Below are 25,415 nucleotides of genomic sequence, written 5' to 3'. Positions count from 1 at the left end.
CATATTTTTGCTTGTTTCCCTTAGAACAAGATTGCAATAAATGCTCTTAAATAAATGTGTTCTCTCCATTAACTCATTTGGCCACATCCCCAGCAAGGAGAGAAATAGGAATGAACACAGGAAAAGGGGTAGGAAAGATGTTTTGGAATCATGTTAGGCCTTATAAGTTGTACTAATTTGTATCTCATTGTTCAGCAAGAAGTGAAGCATTCTCAACTCTTACGTAGTTGAGAAGTGATGTTTGGCTATGACAAGCTCTAAGATTAATGTGGCTTAGCTAATAAATTCCTTGCTAATATAATAGAATTGGGTATTATTCAGATTTAGTGGAGAAGTTTTCTTCTGCTCAGTTATATTAAAGAGACCAGGCCGATGGAGGTTCTCCTGATGTTCAAATGGTGGTATCCAAAGTTGCTCTTAGGATCACGCCACAAGAGGAAAACTTATGGAAACATTTGTAGAAGGTTATTATGGGTCAAACCTATGGGTAGCACAAATCACTGCACTGTGTTAATTGGCTAGGATCCTAACTGCACAGGAGGCAGAAAGATGTAATTTATCTCCATGCATAGAACAACAAATGGATTTGGATTTGGGTAAATAGCTAGCAATTGTGTATGTGCTGTGTGTGTATGCATAGAACAACAAATGGATTTGGGTAAATAGCTAGCAATTGTGTATGTGCTATGTGTGTGTGTTCTATATGTATACTTTTGTATGCTCTTGTATATGTATTGTACATACATACACACACTGGAGTGAATTACTGTTTTTTGAAAGTTGGATCAATGAAGTTTATGCAGTTTACATTCAAGTTATTGAAACTCTTTCCTTTTGTTAGTTCATTCTTTGACATTATGGTTAAATTCTTTATCCATGTACCTATATCCAAAATCCTTACAGATGTCCAAGTTTTTGCTGTCTTTCTGGCTGCTGTCAGCTTCTCCCTCCTGCCTGAATTTGGAATCCTTACCAGAGCACACTAAGGAATAAAGCCTGATTATGGTGAATAGTCAAATGCTGTTTAAATGCAGTCCAGTTAGTCAGAGTAGGCAGAGATAGATACCTTATGTTCAGCATCAAGACCCTCTTAGCTATTAACTCTTGACAGACATTTACTGTGTGGGACCTCTTTGGTGACACCTACCTAGGGGTTTGACTTCTATCAACTGACCATATATCACACTGGTAGCCTCCACCTTCTGAGTTGTTAGGATCTTAAACCTGGAAAAGGACATAAAATAACACATATATTGTAAAAGCAGAGGGAGTTGAAAAAGGGTTTTAAAAAATGGTGCTAATAAACTTAAAGTGTTTTCAGAAGGAAACTAAAGTGAATAAACTTTGCATCACTGGAATAAGTCACCTCAGTTTAAAACAGTATAAATCAATTTCTCTCTCCCCTGCAAGCACAAATATTCCTAGGCAAGAGTGGGGGCCTGCTCCTTCCATATCTTCTACTAGCCAGAAACTCTTGGGTCTGCATCTAGTTCCTTCTTACTAACTTAGTCACTTTGAAGTAACTGTAGTTTGGATGTCAATAGTGCCTTGGGAGTAAGGGTGAGAGGTGGTGATTCAAGTGGGAATGAGTAAGTAGTCTCTGTCCTATCATCACAGAATTGTAACTGCATTATTTTCCAAGTTTTCCTTTAACTAGAACTGAGCTGATAAAGTGTTCCCAGGAGAAGTCTTTAATGTAGAGATGAGACACCCTTTCAGAGCACTAGCTGCAACTCAATAACATTTTTCTTCCTTTTCAGTTACATCTTCAGTTGTATTTATCACCTTACTATGCTTTTGTTGACAGGTCTGTCTCACCTACTAGATTATGAGCTTTATAAAGGCTGTTCTGTGTTGTATTCCCCTGGGAATCTCTGATGGCTGACCCAGAGCAGAACTCAGTGTGTGTGGAATATATGCATATTGAATTAATACAGAAATATGTTGTGTGTAAACAGATGCTTCCAAAATCATGAAAAGCATTTTAAAAACTCTTAATACAGTTTTCCTTAAGGTCACTGTATCATTGTTTTATCCAGCTAATATTTTAAGAGCAAAGAAATAACTGTGTTTGCTCTCAATTCTCAGTGCTTTCAGGAGTACAATCTGGATTAAAGTGGCGATATCCCCACCAAATAAGAGTTAACTTTGCTATGATTTACACACACGCACTCACAAACATGATCTCTCTGTTTAGAAATGGCATTTTTCATAATTAATCAAGGAACACTTTATTTATTTCTTTTACGAAGCAACATACCGAAGCTTCCTTAAGCAGATTCTTTAGTTTCATTAAACAATAGCACTTCCTGTTGGTGAATTTCTTGTTATGTTTGCTTTTTGTTAAAATCCTGTATTTCTTACTATCAAGACAACTTTGTAATTGAAACCTGTAGAGGTAAATAGACTTGTCACTGATATGCTCAAGTTTGAACTGGAATTTTAATTGGATTTCTTTGAAGGGTTTATGCATAAAAGACTGTGGTTTTCTAATTAGCAGACTTGATAGCATATTTTCTGGCAACATTAATGTGATCAGGAACTTGGATTCCTTTTGATTAATTACATACATCTTAATATTTCCCACTTCTGCTAGTATATTGACATCAGTGATACCTTTGAATGCAATTTATTTTTTCATATCCTTCTATGAAATACAGTGAATCTGAGTTTGATTTTTAATTGTGTTGTTTGCTGATACCTAGGAGGACACTGGTTTGCTTATAAATAGATAAAACATGAGTACCTACTGGTACTGATCACTTCTCCAAATAACTAACCTGCTTTTTCTCAGTTCTAAAAGTAAATGGTACAGTTGATTCTCATAATTCATGGTAGTTATGTTCTGTAAAGTTGCTGCAGATGCTAAATTAGCTAATACTGTACCATCCCTCCTAGGGGAAACAAAGTTAAGTTCCCATGAGCCTCTGGCCATAATATTTTCATCAACTGATCAATAAATGATCAATATGACTTGCATGTGAGTAAAATTCTGTGAATAGCTAACAACTAATTAATTTCCACAGAAATCTCCTGTATAGATGTGTGGTTGGAAGGAATGTGGTGCAGAGCTTTTAAAGTGCAAGCTATTCATTTGGAATGTCTGTAAATAGGAGAATTTTATAAAGATTTAATAACATAATGCTTGCATGAGCATGTGGAACAGAGTTACCATGTAGTAATGGTTCAATAAGCATGAGTTAATTATATAATGGATTATTTTGTTTTACTTTTTTCTACCTCTAGCTAATTAGCAACAGAGTTTGAAATACCAATCAGATTGCATTTAGTACATAAAATTGTTGATATTTAAATGTAGTGAAGTGTATATATTGTCTATAAAATTATGAACTAGGAAGCATCTATATTTAACAGATTGCTTATAAACTTCTATTTTTGAAAATATACACTCTACTTTTATTTCAATACGCTATAATACACTGTGCCCACAAAATAATATGGGGACATTTACAGAGTTGGACACTCCATTTATAGTTGCAAGAAATGAGATTTGATAAAATCATGGACCAAAGTAGGATTTTACAACTTCTAGCTTTTGAAGGACATAGGCTTTATGTGTATATGTGCTTTTTTTTTTTTTAAATTGTGTGTCTTCATACTGACTTGTATGTAATAGGTCAATGAATGTAATACTGAATGAAGAATTACAAGATGTATTGTCAGTCTTTCCTCTTCCTCTGTTTCTATCTCAGCTCTCTTTAACATTTTTCTCCCCCATCCACATACTGGCATTGGCTGGTTTTTACAGCACTGCAGGTTTCCCAGTGAACAGCAGTTATCCATTCTTGGACTCATAACAGAAAATCTGGTCGGTTGAATAGATTTAGTATGGCTCCTTCTGCAAGTGCTTATCTTGTTCACTGGTTGCTTTGCTTTGTAATTGTTATTACTTTGAAAAAGCTTTTTTTTTTTTTTTCATCTGTACCCTCAGATTCTATAGATGGAGACTTTTTCCTATTGAGGTATATTCTTATCAGGATGTTTTGCTTCTGTTTTATAAATAACAGTATTATTAGGCATAGGATGAAGCTCTCTTGTAGTCAGTGCCAAAGGAAACAATACAATAGGCATGTGCAGTGGGGGGCTAGCTAGATAGAACAGCTATCTTGTTTTCCTTGCTTGCCTTTAATCAATGCACGTATTCTCTTAAACTTTCTTATCCATCTTTTGTGGACACTGTTTGTGAATTTCCTTCCATTCTTCCTTTTCTTTTTGTGATAGTGTTTCTGTTTCTTTAATTTATCAAGGTGTCACATCCAGCAGTCTTATTGTATTGTACTAAAAGCATTCTCCATTTGCAACAGTCTGTTGCTGCTAGGTTTGCTTTTCTTTAGGACTAACTAGAACATTGCTGGTTATTTTGTCTTTGATCTTTTGAATGTGTTTCAGTTCTGGACTTTGTTTGTCAGTAAATTATTTTTAATGGATTGAAGCTTTCTCCCAAGCAGATATATTGTTCTGCTTTAATGGGATTCTGATCTGTTTTTATTGTGATTTTCAACTATTTTGTCTTTCTTGTATTAGGATGAGAATTCTTCTTTCTTTGTTTTGTTTCATCTTTTAGACCTGAGATCTTAGCCAGGGAGCAGAGAAAACACACAAAGCTTTTGTGATCAAGAATGTTTTTAGTTATAAATGTCAGTTTTATTATTTTCTAGTAAAGTGTTTCTTTTCTTTACCTATTTAGCTACATAGAGATAATTTTGCTAGAAGACACATAAAACTTTTAGGAAATGTCTATCTTCTAGCCTTAGAAAAGGGACAGAATAAGGTGAAACCCTTTAGTAACCTGTATGTTCTTTTGGCCTTCATGCAAAATTTATTAAAACTTAGTACATTTCTTTTGGAGGAGCGAATTTAGAAGTCACTAAACAGATGATGTGTTAGATATAGCTTTTGGTTTTATTTGCCACCAATCATGGTCAAAAGCAACTGGCTTCAGTATTTTTCATTTTGTGAAGTTTGATCCTATCTATTGCCTATTTCAGTTTTTCGTTGGAGATGATAGCCATTCTAATAATATTGTTTCAGAGCAAAATCACTAGTGAGTTATTTATATAGCAAGGAACTGTCAAGGCTTTTTGATAAAATAAATGATGTGGTCTCTGTTTTATATCTCAGTTTAGTAAAATCTTATACTGACTCAGTCCAATCAACCTCTTCAACAAAGAGCTTAGTAAAATGGGGGTTCTACTACTGCTTTTTTTGGTAAACTCTTTTTGCTTTTGTGAATAGATCAGATTGAAACTAAGTAAGATGCTAAATAATACAGAGTGAATGAATGTGCTGATTGGGTTTTTAATATGATTCCCATTCCATCCAGATGTACTCATGTTTTCAAGTGATTTACTTTTAAATTTAATCAGTCCTGGAAATAATACTATTTTGACTCCCATGAAAAAAATTGTAAATGGATCCTCATGGCCTCCTGTAGGTGTTCCCCTCCATAGCGCCGAAGAGGATGGATCCTGCCATGGCTCCCTGGAACCAAACAGTCCCATAAGCCTGTCCTGACCTGAGAGCAGTTGGGGCTACTTTCACATTTATATCTGGCTGTAGGATTCTAAAATGGACCAATCAGGTGCAAACTAAATAGAGCAATTAGGTGCAAACCAATGGGCGAATCAGATTTGAACACTTTTCATTAGTTAATTATTTGGATTGAAAAATGGAAAATGAGCTGATTGGTATTAAGTGGTCCAGTCAGATGCTTAGGATTAAAAACAGCCCAATCAGGCTTGAACACCTTAAATGGGGATATAAGGCAGAATAAGATAGAGCTAGAGTCAGTCTGAAGCCAGCCTCAGAGAGGAATTCATTGGACCACCTTTGAAGAAGTCAGTCTGCAACTAGCCTCCAAAGAGAGATGGATTCGTAGAACCACCTTCTAAGAAGCATTTTGTTCTTGGCCTTTGAAGGATTCTGCTTCCAGCCTCCAAAGAGGGAAGGAGGATTAGTTGGAAGAAGTCAGTCTGCAGACCGCCTCTGAAGAGAGAAGGCTTCATCAGAACACTTTCAAAGGAGAATTCAGTAGATAACTTCTGAAGAAAAAGAAGTATTGAGCAGCTCTGTGGATTCATCAGGACTCCATGAACTTCCCAACTTCTAGATTTCCAGACTTGGACTTCTAGATCTCTAGACCTCCATACCTCATAGACTTTTTGCAGAGTGTTGGTTGCTGCACCTGCCTCTGGCTGCTCCTCTTGCATCGTCTGCAAGGAGTACATCGGGGCTCAGTCCAGCATTTTAAAGAGAAGACCTCTGGTTCTTTGGCACCACCTCGTGGTTCTTTTGAGTCCATTGCTGTCTGGTCCAGTGTCCAGCCCAGTCTTCAGATTGCTGTTGTGGGCTGCTCAGTGTCACCTCATCTTCCATGAGCAGCCTTTGTTTGGGACTTCTGCACACTGCAGACACTATGTGGGCTGAGAAAGCTGGCCATTTGTAGCCCTAAAACTTTCCTTTTCTCCAATCTCCTGTTTGTTAAGTAAACCCTGTTATTGTTGGACCCTGAGCCTAAGTGGTTTGCAGTTGGTGCTTGTGGGTGAGAACGTACTGATGGTGACCTGCCCCCACCCTGGTCACTATCCTTTGCACCCCATTTAGTACTGTTTTCAGTTTGTTTCGCACTTTCAATATGATTGTTCTATCAGGTTTTGCCTTCAACTGATTTTTTTTTTCTCAAAAAGTTATTGACCCTCTATTTCCTTATGTCTAAAATGATGGTATTATTGTTAAACATCTCTTTGGAAATCTCACTTTAGTAGCCTGTGATTTCTGAGATGGATGAGAGGAAGCCTCACAGTATCTTTCTCTTGGACATAAGAAGTCTCAAAATCTGCTTATTACAACTTCTAGCTGGTGAGGTCAACAGCAGTGTCCCCTGAAAGCAAGTTGTGTGGAACATTCACTTGCATGAGCTTTACCATAAAAATTTATACATAGCACGTTAAACCTATTTAAAAACTCAAGAAACAAATTTGTCAAAACTATTTAAATCGTTCATACTTCAAGCCCTCAAAAATTATTACAGCTACTCTCATGTCACAAAAATTGTGCTCCACAGATGGGAAAACTAGTGTGTTCAACTCTGTTACTTAAAAGTTACCTGAGGAGCATGGAGGAGGAATGTCTTCATGGCTAAAGTAACTGCCACAATTTTGTAGGAGAAAAATTGTCTGGTGCATTTGGGTCAACAATATTAAAACCCTGAATTGTCAATAAGTAGAAGAGATTACTAGGTTCATAAGGGAACATTCAAGAGAAAGTGAAGTTCTTTGAAAGGCCCAAAGGAAAACCAGAGTAACATTAGAACTGAATTGAAAGGATTTGAGAACCAGAAAACATTTAACTTGATTAGTAAGTGGCAATATGTCCTCTAGCATTCTTTTCTCTAGTTGTATTCCTTTCAGCTGATTATCTGACTTGCTAATACTTATCCTTCCTTGTATAGATGGAAATAATTAGAAAAATCAGCACTTCTATGGAGCTTATTATGTGCCAGACACTATCTACACGCTTTATAAAAATAATGTATTTCTCACATCACTAGAAGCAATGCTAGAAAGTGGGACAAAAGGCACAAAAAGCATCTGAGTCAAATAAGGCAGTTATGTCTTAGTAACAAACAGCACTCTCATCCTAGTTAGTTACACACACAATGGTCTGTTTCTTGCTTGGCTAGATGTCTGCTGGGTCTGCTATTCAGCCCCAAACCATCCTCACTCCTAGGTCAACCCCTTTCTCAATCATTGCTGATCAGGTGGAGAGAAGAGAACATGCCAGAACTTGTCTAGGCTCCTCAAGTTTTTGCCCAGGCACTATTCATTTCTTACACTCATATTTCATTGGCCTAAAACATTCTTGAGCTCAGTAGGGTGGAGAAGGAAAATCCTCCTACAGAAAGGGGCAGTACATATTTGTAAATAAAGATATACTTTAACACAAAGAAGGTAAATAATTTTCTGTAGATCAGTGGGCTACTAGGTTGAGAGTTGGGATTCAGAATCCAAGAAGTTTGGCTGTAGAGTCTGATCTGTTTCCAAACTTTGTTCTGCTTCTCTGCTTGTCTGATACCCATGGATTGTTAAAATGGGTTTTAAGAACTTCTTATCAATGGCATATAGATTTATTTAGTGTCCATATTACTGAACAACCACATGAAATGTAAAAATCGTAACTCCAGCTATAATCACATGGATAATATAGACTGAGGTTAAGAATGGAAATTTTGGAACAAGAGTACTGTGTCCAAATCTTGACAACGTCATTTACTAATGGTGAGAACTTGAAGAAGTTACTTAATTTCTTTGTGCCTTAATTCCATTATTTGTAAAATAGGTATCTACTTTGCAGTTAAAGTAAGGAATTAAATGAGTTAGTAATTACGAAATATTTAGAATGTACGTAATCAGCATATAAGTATCATTACTCCTATTCATCTCTATCTTAAATGTCACCAAATTTCATTCGAAGTTTATTGCTCGCTTCAGCCATCATCTGCCCTCAGGTATGGCAGCTACCTGCAGTCTTCAGAAAGTGACTTTTTATTGTCTCTTTAAACCAATAACTGCTTAGCATTTCCCCTCTTATTTTAAGACACAAACAATGCTTTCATTTTTTGTTATTCTCTCTCACTGCATCAATGAAACAGTTAATTTATAAATGTGTAGTTTTATTTGCTTAAAAACAAAGTTTATGATAACCTGTTTTGACTGAATTAATTTTGTTGCCCTAGTTGTTAAGCTATTGCTAGTCTTCAAAAACATCTGTTGTTTGTATAACAATTCTTCTCCTGTTTTCTCAAAAGCTTTTACCTCTGTTAGAGTATGCTAGAAGGTTATATATCTGAGACCTTTTCCCTTCCCATTGGGGTCTTGCCTAATATATGTTTTACAGATTTGTATCTCTCCATATCTCATTTCTTAGATATGAGGGTCTCTATTTTCTTATCAATATCTTCACTTCTCCCTCAACAATTTTACAATGTTTGCTTTTTTGTTGCTTTTTATCTACTCATCCACTCAGGTACTACTTGAATATTACACATAGTTGGCCATGATTAGATTGTTTACAAAGAATATAGAGAATATTAAGTTTCTATTTTATTTTCTAGATTTTCTAAAGTACCATTCCTTTAAAAGTGCCAGTGTCTTTTGAAATTTTATTGTTGGCATTTTGTATAGTTTCGCTGGTAATAGTATGTAAAAGACAGAAAATACAGGAGGAAGACACTTGTTAATTTGTTTGTGTCTTCCAAGAGTATGTTCCCTGGTTCTAATATTATACATATTTGTGTGAAGATATTGTGTATGTTATACATATAGTTGATAACATTTCTACAAGTCTGCTCATTATAAATTTGGTCATGTGAACAGTGGAAACACTAAGAAAAATAAAAACAATGTAGAGAGGTAATGCTAATGAAGTGTTTTATTTATCTATTTATTTTAAGATTTATTTATTTATTTTTACAAGCACTGGGTACAGTCAGAGGCACGGGAGGGTGAGAGAATTCACGAGAGCCAGAGCGGGAGCAGAGCAGGCAGAAGGACCGAAGTACACTGCTGAGGGGAGCAGCAGGCGGCAGGAGAGGTCTGCGCGCCATGAGGGACCCTCTCCCGGTGGCTGGGGATCGAACTGGCGCTGCAGAGATTGGGGGCAGCTTCGCAACCCAGTGCTCAGCCACTGCGCCGCTGGGGAGGCCCTAATGAAGTGTTTTAAAAGGAAAAATAAAGATTGTACTCAATATAAATCTTAAAGTCACAATGATAGTGGGGGTCAAGACAATAAGACTACTTGAGGCTCAATTCCAGATGAGTACTTTAACAGGAATCCTCACATGCAGTTAGTCTAATTGAAGTGAATGTAAAAACTGAGTTAAAAACTGGCATATCTGGTTGATTATTTTTGCTACAGGTCCAAGTAAGGATTAAGTAGGATATACATAGAAAATATCTTCCAAAGAAAGGACAATGCATGTGAAGTCCATAAATGATCATCCCATGTGGTAGATTCCAACAATTGCTTACTTCTTTCATAATAGCCCCCAACCTCTGCCCATAACAAGGGGGAGCATGTCTAGGATTGCAGTATGTATGACCCCGCTCCCAGATGAAGAAGCTGATCATTCCAGAGTATTGCCTTTCTCAAGCTTGTCAATTAAGACTTTAATTCAGGGAATTTGAAATGGAAAATTGATGGGAAATAGAAACAGGAGTCCCCAGAGCTGAGCCAGGACAGTATCATAACAACTAGTGGGAAGGTACATAAATTCTGGCTGCAGAGGCCGCTGGGAGTATCGTAGCTCCTGCCCTTCCTTCCTGGATTTCTGTGACTCTATTGCTGCTGAAATACTATAACCTGTTCAACAAGAGGCCTGATCTTTCTTATTCTAACTGAAGTTTATTTCTGTCACTCACAGTCAGGGGAACTGAACTTAGACAACCCATATGGATAGATGAGTACTTAGCAAAGGTATACATCTGAGGATAGACATTCACAGAGAACACCATGTAGAGAGGAAGGCAGAGATTGGGCTGAAGCTTCTATAAGCCACAGGATGCCACAGTTTGTCAGAAAACCACCAGAAGCTAAGTACTCTAGTCATAATGAATTGGGGACTACTCTAAGGACCTCATTTTAATTTCATCACCTCTGTAAAGACCCTATTTTCAAAAAAGGTCACATTCTGAGATACTGGGGATTAGGTCGTCAACCTATGAATTTTCTTTTTTTGAGGGGACACATTTAAAGCCATAACACTGAATATACACATATTATCTATTTTCTGAGGTAGACTGCTCCCTCACTGTAGGGACTGAGCTTTCTTCATCTTCATATCTTTCATAGACCTTAGCAAAGTGCTTCAAATATAGTAAACAGCATAGTATTTGTGGAATGAATTGATGGCATTGATAGTAAATCCTAAAAGCCTCCATTTTGTTGTGTAGAAGTCACCTTATATGTGTGTGACTCATTCCACAAAGGAGGGAGGGAGTCTAAGTGTAAATGATGCTCTGTTATAGTCCACCAGAGCTGTCTTCATTATCTCTTTCACCTTCTGCCTTTTAGGAACTCACAAACCTTATTTTTCCAAGCCTAGACAGGTGGATTAAATTTACTCATAGATACTATCTTGGGACCTTCATGTAAATAAAGACAGAATGAGATTTCAGAGGCATTGATAATTGAGAACTGTGGAAACAAAATTAATTGTCACATAAGGGCTCTGTCTCACACACCCACAGGTATGGAAAGTTCCTTAGGAGATGGTTTACATGTGTTTCCTTTTTCTTGAGAATTCCTTCCCTTAAAAACTATATATAATTCATCACTTTTGAACTTCACCAAAATTGATGGAATAATATCAAACATTGTTAATAAAATTCTGTTGTTTGACAAAGTTTTCCTTAATTGCATTTATAATGCAAGTATGAATCCTTCTTTTTAGTTGAATTTTAATACTAAAGGAAGAAATAAAAGGACAATGGATGAAAACATGGGAAATTCCAAGTTTTTTAGAAAACAAACATAGGAATTCTCATTCAATCTAGATTTTTCACAAGTGGAAATTAAATTTATGAAATAAAGTGTCTCTTCAATGATTTGTGAAAAGGATGTTACAAAAAATTATTTATGAAGTCCTTGGAAGCCCTCAAGGAAGGAATTATTGCAAGAAGTAAGACTAGGCATTCTTATTATACACTTGAGTGAGAGTTTTTTACCCAGATAGTATTTTCTATAAACATTGGGCCAGCGACCTTTGGGATTTCACTCCAATCCACACAAAGAAGAAGAAAATGCAATTAAACTCAGTATTGTGTTAACTTAGTAGAGCCTACCTTTACCAAAACCATTGTGATGAAAGCATACATTATTCTAGTGAAAGCTTCAGTTCCAAGTGGAATTGAACAGTGGAAAACTCAGACAAGTTTATTTCTTCATTGGTGTATTTTACTTACAAGGGGTATGTTTTACATATAAAAGTCCAGAATGCTATACATTTTGTGAAGTAAGGTATATAATGATGGTAGTAATAGTGATTGCAAGTATCTTATTCTGTCTCATTGAAACATTTTGTTAAGCTCTAGGGCTTGGGGTTATCCTCTGAATATGCCTGTAGGAGCCTGTGATCTTGCGTGCAATTATTGAGACTGTCTTGCCCTTCCATGTGATTCATGGAGGATGTGTTTGTGTCTTGCATACACAAAGACCACCAGGTCTTATCATTCAGGGAGAGAAACAGGTGAGCAGACACTTGCAAAACAATGGGTAGTATAAATGACTGTATGGACAAATCAATGAATCAATAAAAGAAAACATGGGTACAATTTGAGGCATCATTCCTGTGAGGGGAAGCACATTCAGTATAGAGCAATTTTGAGAATATTTATATGCCATACAAAGAGAGAACTACCTTAAATTATTTTCAGAGCTTCTGAAAGCTCAGTAAGGACAATCATATATTAATAAATAAGACATTCAGAAAGCCAGGCAGCTCAAATTAGGGTGTGTGTTTAGGCTGTGTGTTTGTTTTTACTAATTATCTCTGTATTTTGACACAACACATTCTTTAAAATGTTTGTTGTTTGTGTGTGTGTGTGTGTAGATTCCTTAATCAGTTCAGTAAAACAATGTTAAACTCCACTGCTCCCAAAGTCAGCAGGGTGTGCACACTGGGTCACTAATTCTTGCTGTCTTTTTGTTACCACTGCACAAAATCATATGAAAGTCACTAATTTAAAGTATGCTCTCAGTTTACTGACTTTAATGCATTGTGGATATTAGTAAAATTCTCCTGAAGTATGGAATAAGAGGGTAATTTGGGGTATATTAAAGTTTGGAAGCCAACTTGGATATTGTTTTGGAAAAAAAAATGTATGAAGTAGTTTCTTTCATCTGTGCTATAGCTTTGAAAGTTTCTCTAAAATCTGCTCTCTTGAAACTCTGAGAGGATGAGTAATTAAATGATCTGCTTTGGAAAGGCTAATTAATTTAACCATTACTCAGGGACTGCTGCCATGGGTCTCCCCATCTGCCCACTCGACAGGCGCACCTGGCACTCGGTATTGTCACGCCTCTGTGGCGGGTGACTCCCCAGGATGCTTCTGTATGTGCAGAAAATGGTTTCAGGCCTCCTGGGGGAGCAGACCTGCTTACCTCCTGCACATAACAGGTTGCCACCATGCTCTTGTTCCTGAAACCCATGTAGACAAGGGGAAGGCTTATGATTTATTAAGACTTTTCTCCAAGATTGTAGATTGTGACTTCCCCAAAATATAAACAAGGATAACCCATCTGCTTAATTTCCTCCTGGGCATTAGGTGAGCTCTCTGCAGGTAAAATATAAGGAGGATGTTAATTGAAATAAAGTGTATGCCTTAAAATAGGTTTATGTTGGGAGTTTCATTATTAATTTTCTTCTACTCTGTCAGAAATGTAGCTAATAAAGCTTGACATTAATTGTGGTTTTGAAAATTTCTATCTGTGCTTTTTTCACATGGATCAACAGTAAACTGGTCAAGGGTATTATTCTTTCTTGGAGACTCCAATCATATGTTGCATTATTTGTGATTCCTTCCCTAGAAATGGAGGCAGTAGTAGCAGATGAGTGGCATACAGAGGCTTAAGTATAACAAATAGAATTTCAAAAAAATATTCATTGTTATTTTCAAATTTGGAAAAATATATGTGGTAAACTTGTGAGAAATAGCAAAATGGACATGTTTTCAGCCTGGTTGGGCCACCATTTTCCATGGAAACTGTGGTCTTAAGGGATTAGGATATATCAACAGTGTTCAAATTGTGACCCAGATAGGCTTCAGGGTCCCTATAACCTTTCTGGGGATCTCTAAGGCCAAAACTGTGTTTTAAGAATACTAAGGTGTTACTTGTGTTTTTCACTCTCATTTTTTCAGAGGCATATACTAGCTTGCCCAAGGAAGCTATTCAACATATGCCATTTGATATACTTAATATGGGAGTATGTAGGAGAAACCATGTGTCATTGTTGCTAGTCAAACATTAAAAACATTTGCAAAAGTATGAAACAGTACACTTTCTCCTAACTTTTGTTTTGGAATCTATATTGTTGTTTCCTACTTATATGTTTATGTTAGACTATAATGGAATCATTGTTTTAAATAAAATATATAGAGTTTCAGTTTTAATTTTGAATCATAAATATTGACAGATATAACCCAAGTTCTTTGACATCTTCAATGATTTCTTTTTAGAATGTAAAGAGGTTCTAAATCCAAAATATTTGAGCTTCACTTCTGTATATTGTGGAGGTAATACCTACCTCCTGGGACTCTGAAGTTTAAATATTTCACATAAATTATTTAGGCTACTGCTTTGGATAGTAATCATTCAATAAATAGTAGCCTTATTATTACCTTTTCAGGTTGAGACTGTGTTCATATGATGTATTAGAATGGATAAGACTGAAAAGTGAGTCTGAGAGTCTCAAAAATGACCTGTATAAAATGATAACCAAAGGGGGTAGAAGGTTGAGCTGAACTGAAGTCCAGTGGCAGTCCAGTCAAAAGATTTAAGGAATTTAGGGAATAACATAGTCGCAACATGTAACATAGAGTCTTCGACTTAAAATGTTTGTGGGAACAAATCTGTTTCCCTTACATGTTGCTGAAAAGTAGGAAGTTTAAGCATGAACTTTCTCTTAAAAATAGTAGAATTTACCTTCCACTTAAGGGAAGATCAATTCTAATCTAAATGTCATCAGACATTAACTTTATAATCTAGCTTTGAACTTGCTGTGCACTTGTGTTGTGCTTGTTGTATCTTCTGGAAACTTTGCTCAGGTATGCCCTTTGTTTGTTAAACCCAAGTTCTCTGAAGTTGGAAACATCTTTATTTCCCACTGCTAGAACTGAAACAGAACTAAAATAAGCTCTCATCCAGTATTTGCTGAATGAGTTAGAATTTTCATCAGCATTGGTTTTGGTCAATAGTATATTCTGAATAGTTAAAATAAAGATACATTGGCATGTATATATTATAGAAATCATAAATAATTAAAATTTAAAAACTTAGATTATAGGAGCTTAACATAACTACTAAAATTAACACAAAGGTAGAAATTTTGGGAGGTATTATAGGATTCTTTTAATTCTATAATATCTTTAGCTCAAGATTTTTTTATTTTTAAATACATGTTTTATGTATAATGATATTTTATATTCTATTTAAACTTTATTTTTCTATAAAATCACATAGAGATTATATAAATTAGCTGGTAGTTTCATCAAAACACACAATATTTACTATCTTGGCAGCTTGCTTGATGGGCCTTTAGATCCATCCACAACTTTCAAATGTATTGTTTGTATAGAGTACATTGGGGCAATGAGACTTACAATGAGTGGAAATAATTCTTCACACCAGCACTAAGTGCCAGTGCTACTCTTCCTTCAGGGCATCCTCAGGGGGCTACCATCTGCCTGGTGGAGAGCAAGGACACACAGTGGTTTCCTTCTTATTGATTCAGGATGGGTGCTGGGCAAATAAAATGTTGATTTGTCTCCAGACAGGGCTGCCTTCCACACTCATGCAACAGATGGCTCTTCATTGCCTTTGAGTTAAGGTCTCCACACATCACAAACAGAATATACTCCCCCTTTGCTGCAAGCTGCTTTCTCCTTGGGGAACATTTTCTCTGAATGAGAACCATGGAGATCTTTGCTAGATTTTACAAATGCCAATATCTTGTTGACTTCATTGAGGTCAGTCATTCCATGGACTTGATTTGCAGTTGTACCAGTAGTATTCTCAAGATCCATGGTTCATATGAATAATTCTGTGGTTGTTGCTGTCTTTATTTGAGATTGGTTGGGGCTATATTTACAGACTTTAGACACCTGGGTCTAATTTTCCATTTGGGTGAAAAACTGAGTAAGAAAAGTAATTCTGTTTCATCACTCTTGAAGGAAAAATTCTCTGCATTTAACTGAAAGACAAGTATTGTGAACTCTTTTGTTTCATTGTGTATATATTCTTTATATCTTTCTTTTATCCCTATTCTGTAAATAAGAATCCACAGTTCTCAATAAAATATCCTTGGGCATTTGTTTTGCAATCATAAAGTCAATACCCCCTTTATAATGAGCTACTGGATTTGCTGCAAACACAAAACAAAACAGTGATGCATTGCAAAAGCACAGTTGTCAGTTTCCAGCAGATGAGCTAAGGCCTTCAAATAGGAGGAAGAGTGTGTGTGAGTGTGTTTAATTTGCCTTGGGTAGCATGCAAGTCAAGGATTCTTTATTTTTTACACAAAGCTGTTTTTAAGAATGCTGAATTTGCATGAAAAAGATGCTGGTCCCAGTTGGTTTCACACATATAGGGACCATGGGGGTTTGAAGATGTGGTTTGCCAAGGGTCTACCAAATCCAAGGGTAAATGAGATTACTGTTAAAAAAAAAAAGGACAGACCTATTTATTTTGAATACTTTAGGTTGATAATTTGAGCCCAGAAATATTAACATCTGAAAATTCTGAAATTTTATCTTGCACTCATTCAGCAGCTCCATCACTTCATTAATTTTAGTAAAGAATGACAATTTTTTCATGTAACAAAGCAATTCTTAAAAAATAAATGAATTTCTTGCTGATATAAAATGCACACTCATGGAATACTAAGGACTTAAAAGTTTTGGATGATTGAGAGTATTGAACCTCAAAAATGAATTTTTTTTTTAATCCTTGAAACCTTTTTAAAGGAAATGAAATACAAAAACCTACTACATGAGATGGCTTAAAATTGGGGTGCTATGCTGTGATGGGATTTAGTAGGCACGATCTTGCTAGCCAATTCCACACAAGACCCTAAGGTGTAACTTGAAACTCTTAAAGATCTATGACATTATACACACACACACACCAGGTATACATATATGTACATATATGTATGTATATAAAATTTCCATGACATTATATATATGCATTGTATATGCATTATATATATGCATTTGTAGATGCATATATATGCATTATATAGATGCATTTCCAGGAAAGATAATATAAAACAGATCTAGAGCATCATTCCAAATAGACACTTACATTTCTCCTTGCAAATTCTACCCTTCTCTATACAGCTACTTGGAATCAGTTTAACTACCAAAAAATAGTATAAGCTATTTTCCAACTTATAAATGAATAGGTTGGGATGCAAGACTAGGATTGGGGATTGTCTTTCTTGGAGTTAGACTATTCTGAGAGCCTCCATGTGTGTGACATACATTTTCACATGACTTTGATTGAGACTGTGCAAATCTCTGTCCATTTGGTTGTAGGTCAAATCTAAGTTGATGTTTCTAGTTTCTACATATTTTACTGTGTTTAACCAAATCAAATGGCTGACATGCTGCCATTTAAGAGAAATTCCTCTCATTGGTTCATTCACTCTCTGAGTGCCTTAAAATATAATGTGTAGGTAGGCCTCAATTTCATGATTTATTAACATCTTCCTTCTTAAAAAAACTATAATAACTCAAACCATTTAAGTTTTCTGTCAAATTGAATTTAATAAGATTTGACAATCTCATACATTATGTGATAATCCCTAATAATGCTGTAAAGGCAATCCCTTCTAAGGATAGAAGAGTGATGTTCCTAACTTCCAAATTATATTAGGATTCTTTCATCAATTAGTAGGATGATAGTCATAAGATAGACTCTTGCTCTGTTTCTCACTTTATGCTAAATTGCTCTTGTAAAAAAATTAACATGCTATTAGCATATATATTAGATCATTCTCTGAAAATTCAGCAATCAGGAATGAGGAGTCCAGTAAATTTCCCAGAACATAATTTCATTTCTACTTGTGTATTATCTGGGTGAAATTCTCAAAGTACTGTCCTGGCACCCTGTGTGCTCTAAGACACTATCAAGGGATCTGCAAAGTCAAAATCATTTTCATAATAGCAATTGCTATTATATTTGTCATTTAAACTTACTCTTTCATGAGTATACAGTGGCGATTCCTAGAAGTTAGAGGATGTGCTATCACAACAAATTGAATGCAGAAACAGATATGAGGTTTCAGTTGTCTTCTATTAATCCAGTCTCTAAAGACACTTGCAAAATTTTAAAGCAGTGTCAATCTTCTCATGAATTTCTTTTGTTTTGTTTTTGGAATATATGATTATTTTTTCATAAGAATATTTTACTTATGTTGGGCCTCCCTGGTGGCACAGCAGTTGAGTGCTGGTTTGCGAAGCTGCTCGCAGCCTCTGCGGCGCCAGTTCAATCCCTGGCTGCTCCCCGGCCACCGGAGGAGGGTCCCACATGGCGCGCAGACCTCTCCTGCCGCCCGCTGCTCCCCTTAGCAGTGTACTTCGGTCCTTCTGCCTGCTCTGCTCCCCGCTCTGGCTCTGCTGAATTCTCTCACCCTCCTGCGCTTTTGACTGTACCCTGTGCTTGTATAAATAAATAAATAAATCTTTAAAAAAAAAAGAATATTTTACTTGTGTTCTTATGTTAACATTGATTTCTTATTTAATAAGTTAATGTTTGCTATTTAATAAGTCAATAATACAATTTTTATGATTGATTAATTTTTATTTTGTGTATGAAAAGAGATAGTCATTAGGACCTTAACTAAAGTAATAACTATTACAGTGCAATTTTTCTTAAGCCTGACTTTTAAATTCTCATATTCTTAAGTATTAAGGTTTTAATTTTTACATATGAACTTTATATTCAGTTAAGAGGAAAAATAATACACATTTTTAAAGCTTTCTCTTGTCATTTATATGTAGTAAATATCAATAGATATAACCCACATAAATTTAAGTCTTTTAGGAACTTTCAGTAATCTTTCAGAATGCAAACAAACCTTATGACCCAAAATATGAGAATTTCTGCTTTAGCTATTTTTTTTTTTTTAGTTATCTTATTTAGGAATTTGTTGATACTCAGATATTTAACTAGTAGGCTAAAGAAACAGTGCTTCTCATAATTTTGGAATGTGTGTAAACAAACTTGTGTGGCCAGCCAGAACTAGAAGTTTCCCTGTGGGAATCATTGTGTGTTATATACTTGTAAATGCAAATTGGAAGTTATCAAAAATTCTATTATACTAGGCAAGTTGGTATTAGACTCTGTGACTAATTCCTCATCAAGTAAGTCATGAACATTTTTTGTTCCTACTCAGTGCCCCTTTGTAGCTAGGTATGAGAGAGGTACCATTATGATATGATCTCAACATTTTTGGAAGCAGTCAGTACAGTAAGATATTTAAAATTCACCACATGCATAAATACATCTATCAGCATTTTCAGCTGCCACTGTTGTAGTCGAGGAGGGGTTTATGGGCTTATTTAGAAGGAAATATATGTTGAATAGACAATTGAGAAAAACATGATACTACCTGTGTATTATCATTTAGACTAGAATTTAAATGTCTCAATATGCTGCTATAGAGAAAGCAGTGTGACAGATGAAGTGAGGTACTATTATATTAATTGGATGATCATCATTAGATCATAGTAGCTTCTGGGGTTCTGGCAATGTTCTATCTTCTACTCAGGTAGTATTGACAAGGACATATTCACTATGCTTGTTCAACTTTACAAATCATGATTTCTTAATTTTTCTGTGTATGTTATACTTCATTTAAAGAATAAAAATATAGGGCTCTTCAATTTAAAATATTGTAAAAGATTAAGATGTCTGCAGTATGAACTTTAAGACAATTATCATGCTTACAGTTAATAATTTTTCCTTCATTAACCAGTTTTTCAGTTGGTTCTTCTCAGGACCATGACAATCAATTGTTGGGCTTCAGATTATGAATAATTTGCTATGACCCCCACTCTTCCCACCACCACCATGTGTTATATTATTTTAAATAAAATCAAGGGAGTCAGCCAGTTCTTTAAAAAGACATATTTTTGAAAAATTTTTAATTAGAATTTGCATGTACGTAGCTTGGAAATCAGGTATAATGGTAGGATTTATAAGATGTATTCCCCTCCTTCCTCAGCTCCAGATCTTACTATCGTCCTTCGTCTTGTTGCAGTAAAGATTGGTTATTCTCTAGAATTCTACACAGCTGATATCCAGGGTCTTCTTTTTGCACAATTCTTCTTTTTTTTTTCCCCATATCTGAATGGAATGCTTTGTTTCATGCTATTCCTATGTTTCCTTTTTATTTACTATGGTAAAATTACATCTCACAGTAAGAAGAAATAATTTATAGATTAACTTTGTGCAAATTTTCACAGCGTAACATTAAGTCTTCCAGTCCATGAATGTGGTAGGGGTGTGTGTTTGTATGTATGATACCTTTTAATTGTTCCAGGTAGAATTTTGTAGTTTTCAGCATAGAAATTTAACAAGCCTTTTCAAAAATGTATTACTTAATGTTCTTAGCACTATTATTGATTTTTTGAAAGTCATTTTCCAATTGTTTAATGTTAGTATATAAAAACACAATTGATTTTTATATTGACTTATATTCTATTTATAAAACTACATAATTTTATAAATTCTTAAGGGTTTTCTATTTAGAAAATTATGTTATATATGAACAGGTGGTTTTGACACTTCCTGGATAACTTTATTTTTCCCCTTGTGTTTTCAAATTGGGTAGTTTTATTTGTCTTTAAATTTATATATATGGAATCACAAAGTGAATACCTTTCTGCATTTGCTGTTATACTCAACTGTTTGTGATACTAATATGTTTTTGTGATTAGGTATAAATTATTCCTTCTCAGCACTTTTCAGTATTCCAGTGTATGACTATATTAAAACTTAGCCATTCTGTTACTCAGCAATCAAAAAACATAAACTCATGCTATTTGCAGCAACAAGGATGGAGCTGGAAGGGATCACGCTCAGTGAAATAAGCTAAAAAGAAAAAGAAAAATACCGCATGGTCTCACTCATAGCAGTAATCTAGAAAACCTAAATAAGGGATCAGGAAAAAGACTAATTATAATGATGTAAAAATCAAAATCAACACAGAACTATAAACCAGAGACACACTATGGGGGGGGAGAAGGGAGTAGGATCAAAACAAGGGGGGTGGGAATTTTATGGGGAGGATAACCAAGATGAAAACACATACATTGTACAAAAACAAAATGATGTAAAAAATATATAAATTAAAAATTAAAAAAAAAACTTAGCCACTCTATTGTTAATTGTATGTGCCTTTTCAGTTGAAGACAATTACAAACAGTGCTTCTTTGAGCCTGTGTGCATTTTGATAGGTTTATACCTTGGAGTGGAATTGCTGGATCATAGAGTATAGAGCATGCTTTCTTGTTTTTTGTTCCTTATGAATATAATGGGTCCTCAAATAATGTTTATTTCAATGTCATTTTGTTAAAACATTGATTGGCAAGAAAAAAATAGATCTCTGTTTGGGATCACTGACTGCACAGAGTTTACAAGTTCTTTCCATGTCTTCATGGGTTTTCTCTAGGTACTCCTGTTTCCTCCCATGTTCCCTAAATGTGTACATTAGGTAAATTGGGTGTCCAACTTGTCTCAGTCTGAGTGAGTGTGGTTGTGTCCTATGATGGAAGAACATTCTGCCCAGAGATCATCCCCACCTTTTGACCTGAGCTATAGAGATACGCTGTAGTCACCCATCACCCTGAGATAGAATAGGCAGGTGGGAAAATAAATTAATAACTGAATTGACACAAATAATTATTTTATACTGAAAGTGTTTGGGTCCTTAGAGGTTTAGTGATGGTTTTGTTGTTCAGAAATGTGCTGTAGAAATTTAACTTGTTTATTTCAATTAGACGATGGTCAGATTTGTTTCATTCTGAATTTTCTCATTTGAAGTTGCAGTTTCTAAGATCCTATCCTTGATATTAAGGACTTACTATACTTACCATGTACTTAATTTTCATATGAAACCAGAAGTTAGTCATATTCTTCTTGTTCCATGCCTTGCTCCTTTCATCTGCTCATCAGGCCTCAGGTCAGAGAACATTACTTTGCATGCTCCTCTCTCATATAAAAAAAAATAAAAATAAAATTAAAAAAAAAGTGTATGGCCGTCTCCTTACTGGCTTCTTTCTATCTACTTTGTTTCTCTCTATTAAGGTTACACTTAGCAGTCTTGCCTTAGGCTCCTCAAAATTGTATACCTCAAAAATCTAGTTCTAGGTTTTTTTTTTTTTTTTTCCTTCTAAGCTGTGTCTCTAGCTATTTATTCAGATAGAACTATTCCTACTACAAATGGTACTCAACTTTAACCAACTAAAGCCTATACCTTTTTGGCTGTCATAGGCATTACAGGCACCCACTTGGTTAGGAAGGGAGAAATTCTCTTATATATCTGGAAAGCTAGCTGCTTCCTTTCTGTTTGCATAGAGTTGGTCCTATGGAGCAATAAGGTTAAGGGGTGAAAGATGACTCAAATAGTTTCTACATTTTGAGAGTGATAGAAGGATTTCAAGGAAAATCCTAGCTGAAATTAAATTTGAGGATTAGTGAAAAGAGTTTATTTATCCATACTTCATCTATTCAAACTTTTTTAAAAGATACTTGAAAAACTGTCCAAAAGATGCAGGTGCCTATCACTTTAAAAAGTACTCTTAAAATTTGTGTGAATATTAAATTGTTTGTAAGTTAAATTGGAATTTCAGTTACAACAGATACAAAATGAAACTCATTGTAAAAAAGAATACTGAAAAAATATGATTTTTAATACTCATATTTCACAGACCCTGAAAAAAATACATGGATTTTTTACTTGTACTGAAAAATTACATGCAGTATTTTTATTTAGGTTTTGAAGTTAGATAAACCTTAGGTGTGATCTTAATTCTACTATGTGCCAACTGGGGATTCAGTACATTACTTAGCCTCTCTGAAACTTATTTATCATATCTATAACATGAGGCTAATAAAATGTATTATAGAGCTGTCAATCTCATATGCTCAAGTAAAATGCCCAACATGTTGCCTGTTACATGATTTTCTATTATTCAAGGATGATGGAGTTATGTTTCATTTCATTTGCACTTTTAAATTTAGTATTAGAGTATCAAAAGAATTAAATATATATGAGAAAAATTGATGAAGAAAGGACAGCTTAAATATTTTAGACACAAAACATTTATTTACAAATAATATTAATGAACTTACAGCAAAACTTAGTTGGCATTCAGCATTTATTTATTATAAAATCCAAGGCCAAAAAACTCTCTTTCATGGCTCTCAATGCAAACAATGTGCTAATGACCAATCACTTTAAATATTTATAGAAAGATTAGTGCAGGAAGTGAGCTAATAAACCAAGGAAGGAGCTCCTCCAGAGACTTTAGAAGAATGTTTGAAAGTCATGCCTGTGTGCCTGGATCCTGAGAAGAAAGGCCAACTAATCATGTGCTTTTGTTTCTCCAGGGAGAAATTGGCTGTGGCCCGTCTACAGCGAGAAATTGCCCAAAGAAGAAGTGAGGGGGCCGTGGTAAGTCCTGAGTGGCCTCTCCTGATTCATAATGCCCTTTCGAAAGGAATCTGACTCTTGAAAGACGTTTTGTTGGGTTAAGGTTATCTAAAGAAAATATTTGCTTGCAGCAATCTTAATGATGTGTCTGCAAATAGTATGGTTAGAATGCACTTTAGACAGCTCTACCATTGAGGGGCAAAAGAGAAATGGAGAGAGAGGGAGGGGAAGAGGGAGAGAGTAAAAAGAAAAAGAAACTATTTGAAGAAAATGTTCAAACACTTAAGAATCCTAAACTTTTATTTCCTGACGGTCCATTGGCTGGCCAGGCTTCCAGTTATGAGCACAGTGTCAATAAATGCGCAATCGTAGAGTTTCAGATAAGAACAGTTGAGCATAATGCAAACCTCTCAATTCTTCAAGTTTAAAAAAACTAACACCCTAAAAGAACACTAAAATGTTTGCAAATATAATCCTTATCCTTTCCTTCTCTCCCCTACATACAGTGAATTTCTTGCTATCCTTTTCAGTATGTGCCATTTAGAAAACTGATGTTTCCCTGTGTTTTGAATTGTACTAAAAATCAATATGGTTGTTTTGGTCCATTGCAACTTCATTTTATAGACTGTCTTTGCCAAAGTATCTGCCTGTGTGCCACTCTAACATAAGAGATGACTGTCTGGGGACCTGGGGAATGTACATGTTTGGATTAACTGCTTCTGCTGCTACCTTAATGAAGAAAATAAAACACCAGATTTCCCCCTACTTATGACAAAGCAATGGCACTTGTGCAATTTTTCAGCAAAAGAATTAGCTTTTTGGAAAAAGAGAAGTGACACATTTTCAGACCCTGAAGGCTGCTTCTATTTGATTTCACGAGAGTTAATGGACAATCCTTCCACTGAAAAGAGTAAGAAATTTATAAAATATGCTGGCCTTGCACTTCTCTCAACAGGCAAATCAAAGGGTGGGAGCAAGAGGATGAATGTTGAGTGGGTTGTGGAAGGTACAGTAGCGCTTGAATGTGCTGAAGTACTTAGGGAAGTGATGACATTGTTTGCTCTGCTAGTGACCTCAATGCAAAGGGAATCTTGAATGTTCAAATAATACAAAGCAACCACAAGTGTCTTTGTGTAATGAAATGGAAACAAATTGGAGAAAATGTAGGTTTAATCAAATGGTGAACTGAAAATTTTCAGTCTGGACTTCTGTATTGCAAAATATTTGTGAGGTAGGACGTTCTGTGATAGCTCAGTCATTTGTGTAGGACAGGCTGGCACTCAGCACTTCTTCAGCTATGTGCCAATTGAATGTGAAGAAGTAATTTAACTTTTCTTCGTTTCCTCATCTTTAACATGAGGCAGTTGAATTTTTATGATTCTGTTGGCTCAGTAGATCATGCTACTGAACATCTGTTAGATGGGGAGCTTTTTTCTGCTCCTACCTAAGTATTTAAGCTCACAAGGAACACAGACTTTGAAGGTTTTTCTTTTTCATTCCAACATCAAATGGGCCTAAGTTAAAGTCATCTCAGACAGATAGCTGTCTTTTAAAAGTAAAACCCGCTTTAAAACATTATCAAAATAATTGCTCAGTGTAGAAAATGCCCAGTAAACACAGACAAAGATTTTACTCTGATTATGCAAAAAACAAAAAAGAAAAAAACTTTGGAAAGTCATCAATGCTTTATCACTCTTATTTCATTGATGATAATGAAATATATTTATTTATTTATTTTTTTTTAATAGAGGCATGTTTTATTTATTTATTTGTTTGTTTGTTCTATTTACACATGCACTGGGTACAGTCAGAAGCGCGGGAGGGTGAGAGAATTCACCAGAGCCAGAGTGGGGAGCAGAGCAGGCAGAAGGACCGAAGTACACTGCTGAGGGGAGCAGCGGGCGGCAGGAGAGGTCTGCGCGCCATGTGGGACCCTCCTCCGGTGGCCGGGGAGCAG

At 35.5% G+C, this 25,415-nt stretch overlaps 1 protein-coding gene across 2 annotated transcripts in view; it reads left to right on the top strand.

Annotated features, from left to right (window-relative positions):
* Positions 1-25,415, top strand: part of NCKAP5 (NCK associated protein 5) — a gene marked incomplete at both ends in the record, with an annotated part of 781,067 nt that overhangs the window by 262,216 nt on the left and 493,436 nt on the right. For both annotated transcript variants that reach the window (XM_084239032.1, XM_084239031.1), the window contains one exon: positions 23,416-23,479. In XM_084239032.1, the coding sequence (XP_084095158.1) occupies positions 23,416-23,479 (64 nt within the window). The remainder of the gene's footprint in view (positions 1-23,415; positions 23,480-25,415) is intronic.

The sequence above is a fragment of the Talpa europaea genome (assembly GCF_964194135.1).
Source record: "Talpa europaea genome assembly, chromosome: 1".
Classification (NCBI taxonomy): Eukaryota; Metazoa; Chordata; class Mammalia; order Eulipotyphla; family Talpidae; genus Talpa; species Talpa europaea.
The sequence above is the reverse complement of the archived record's forward strand: the minus strand, read 5'-3'. Positions and strand labels throughout refer to the sequence as shown.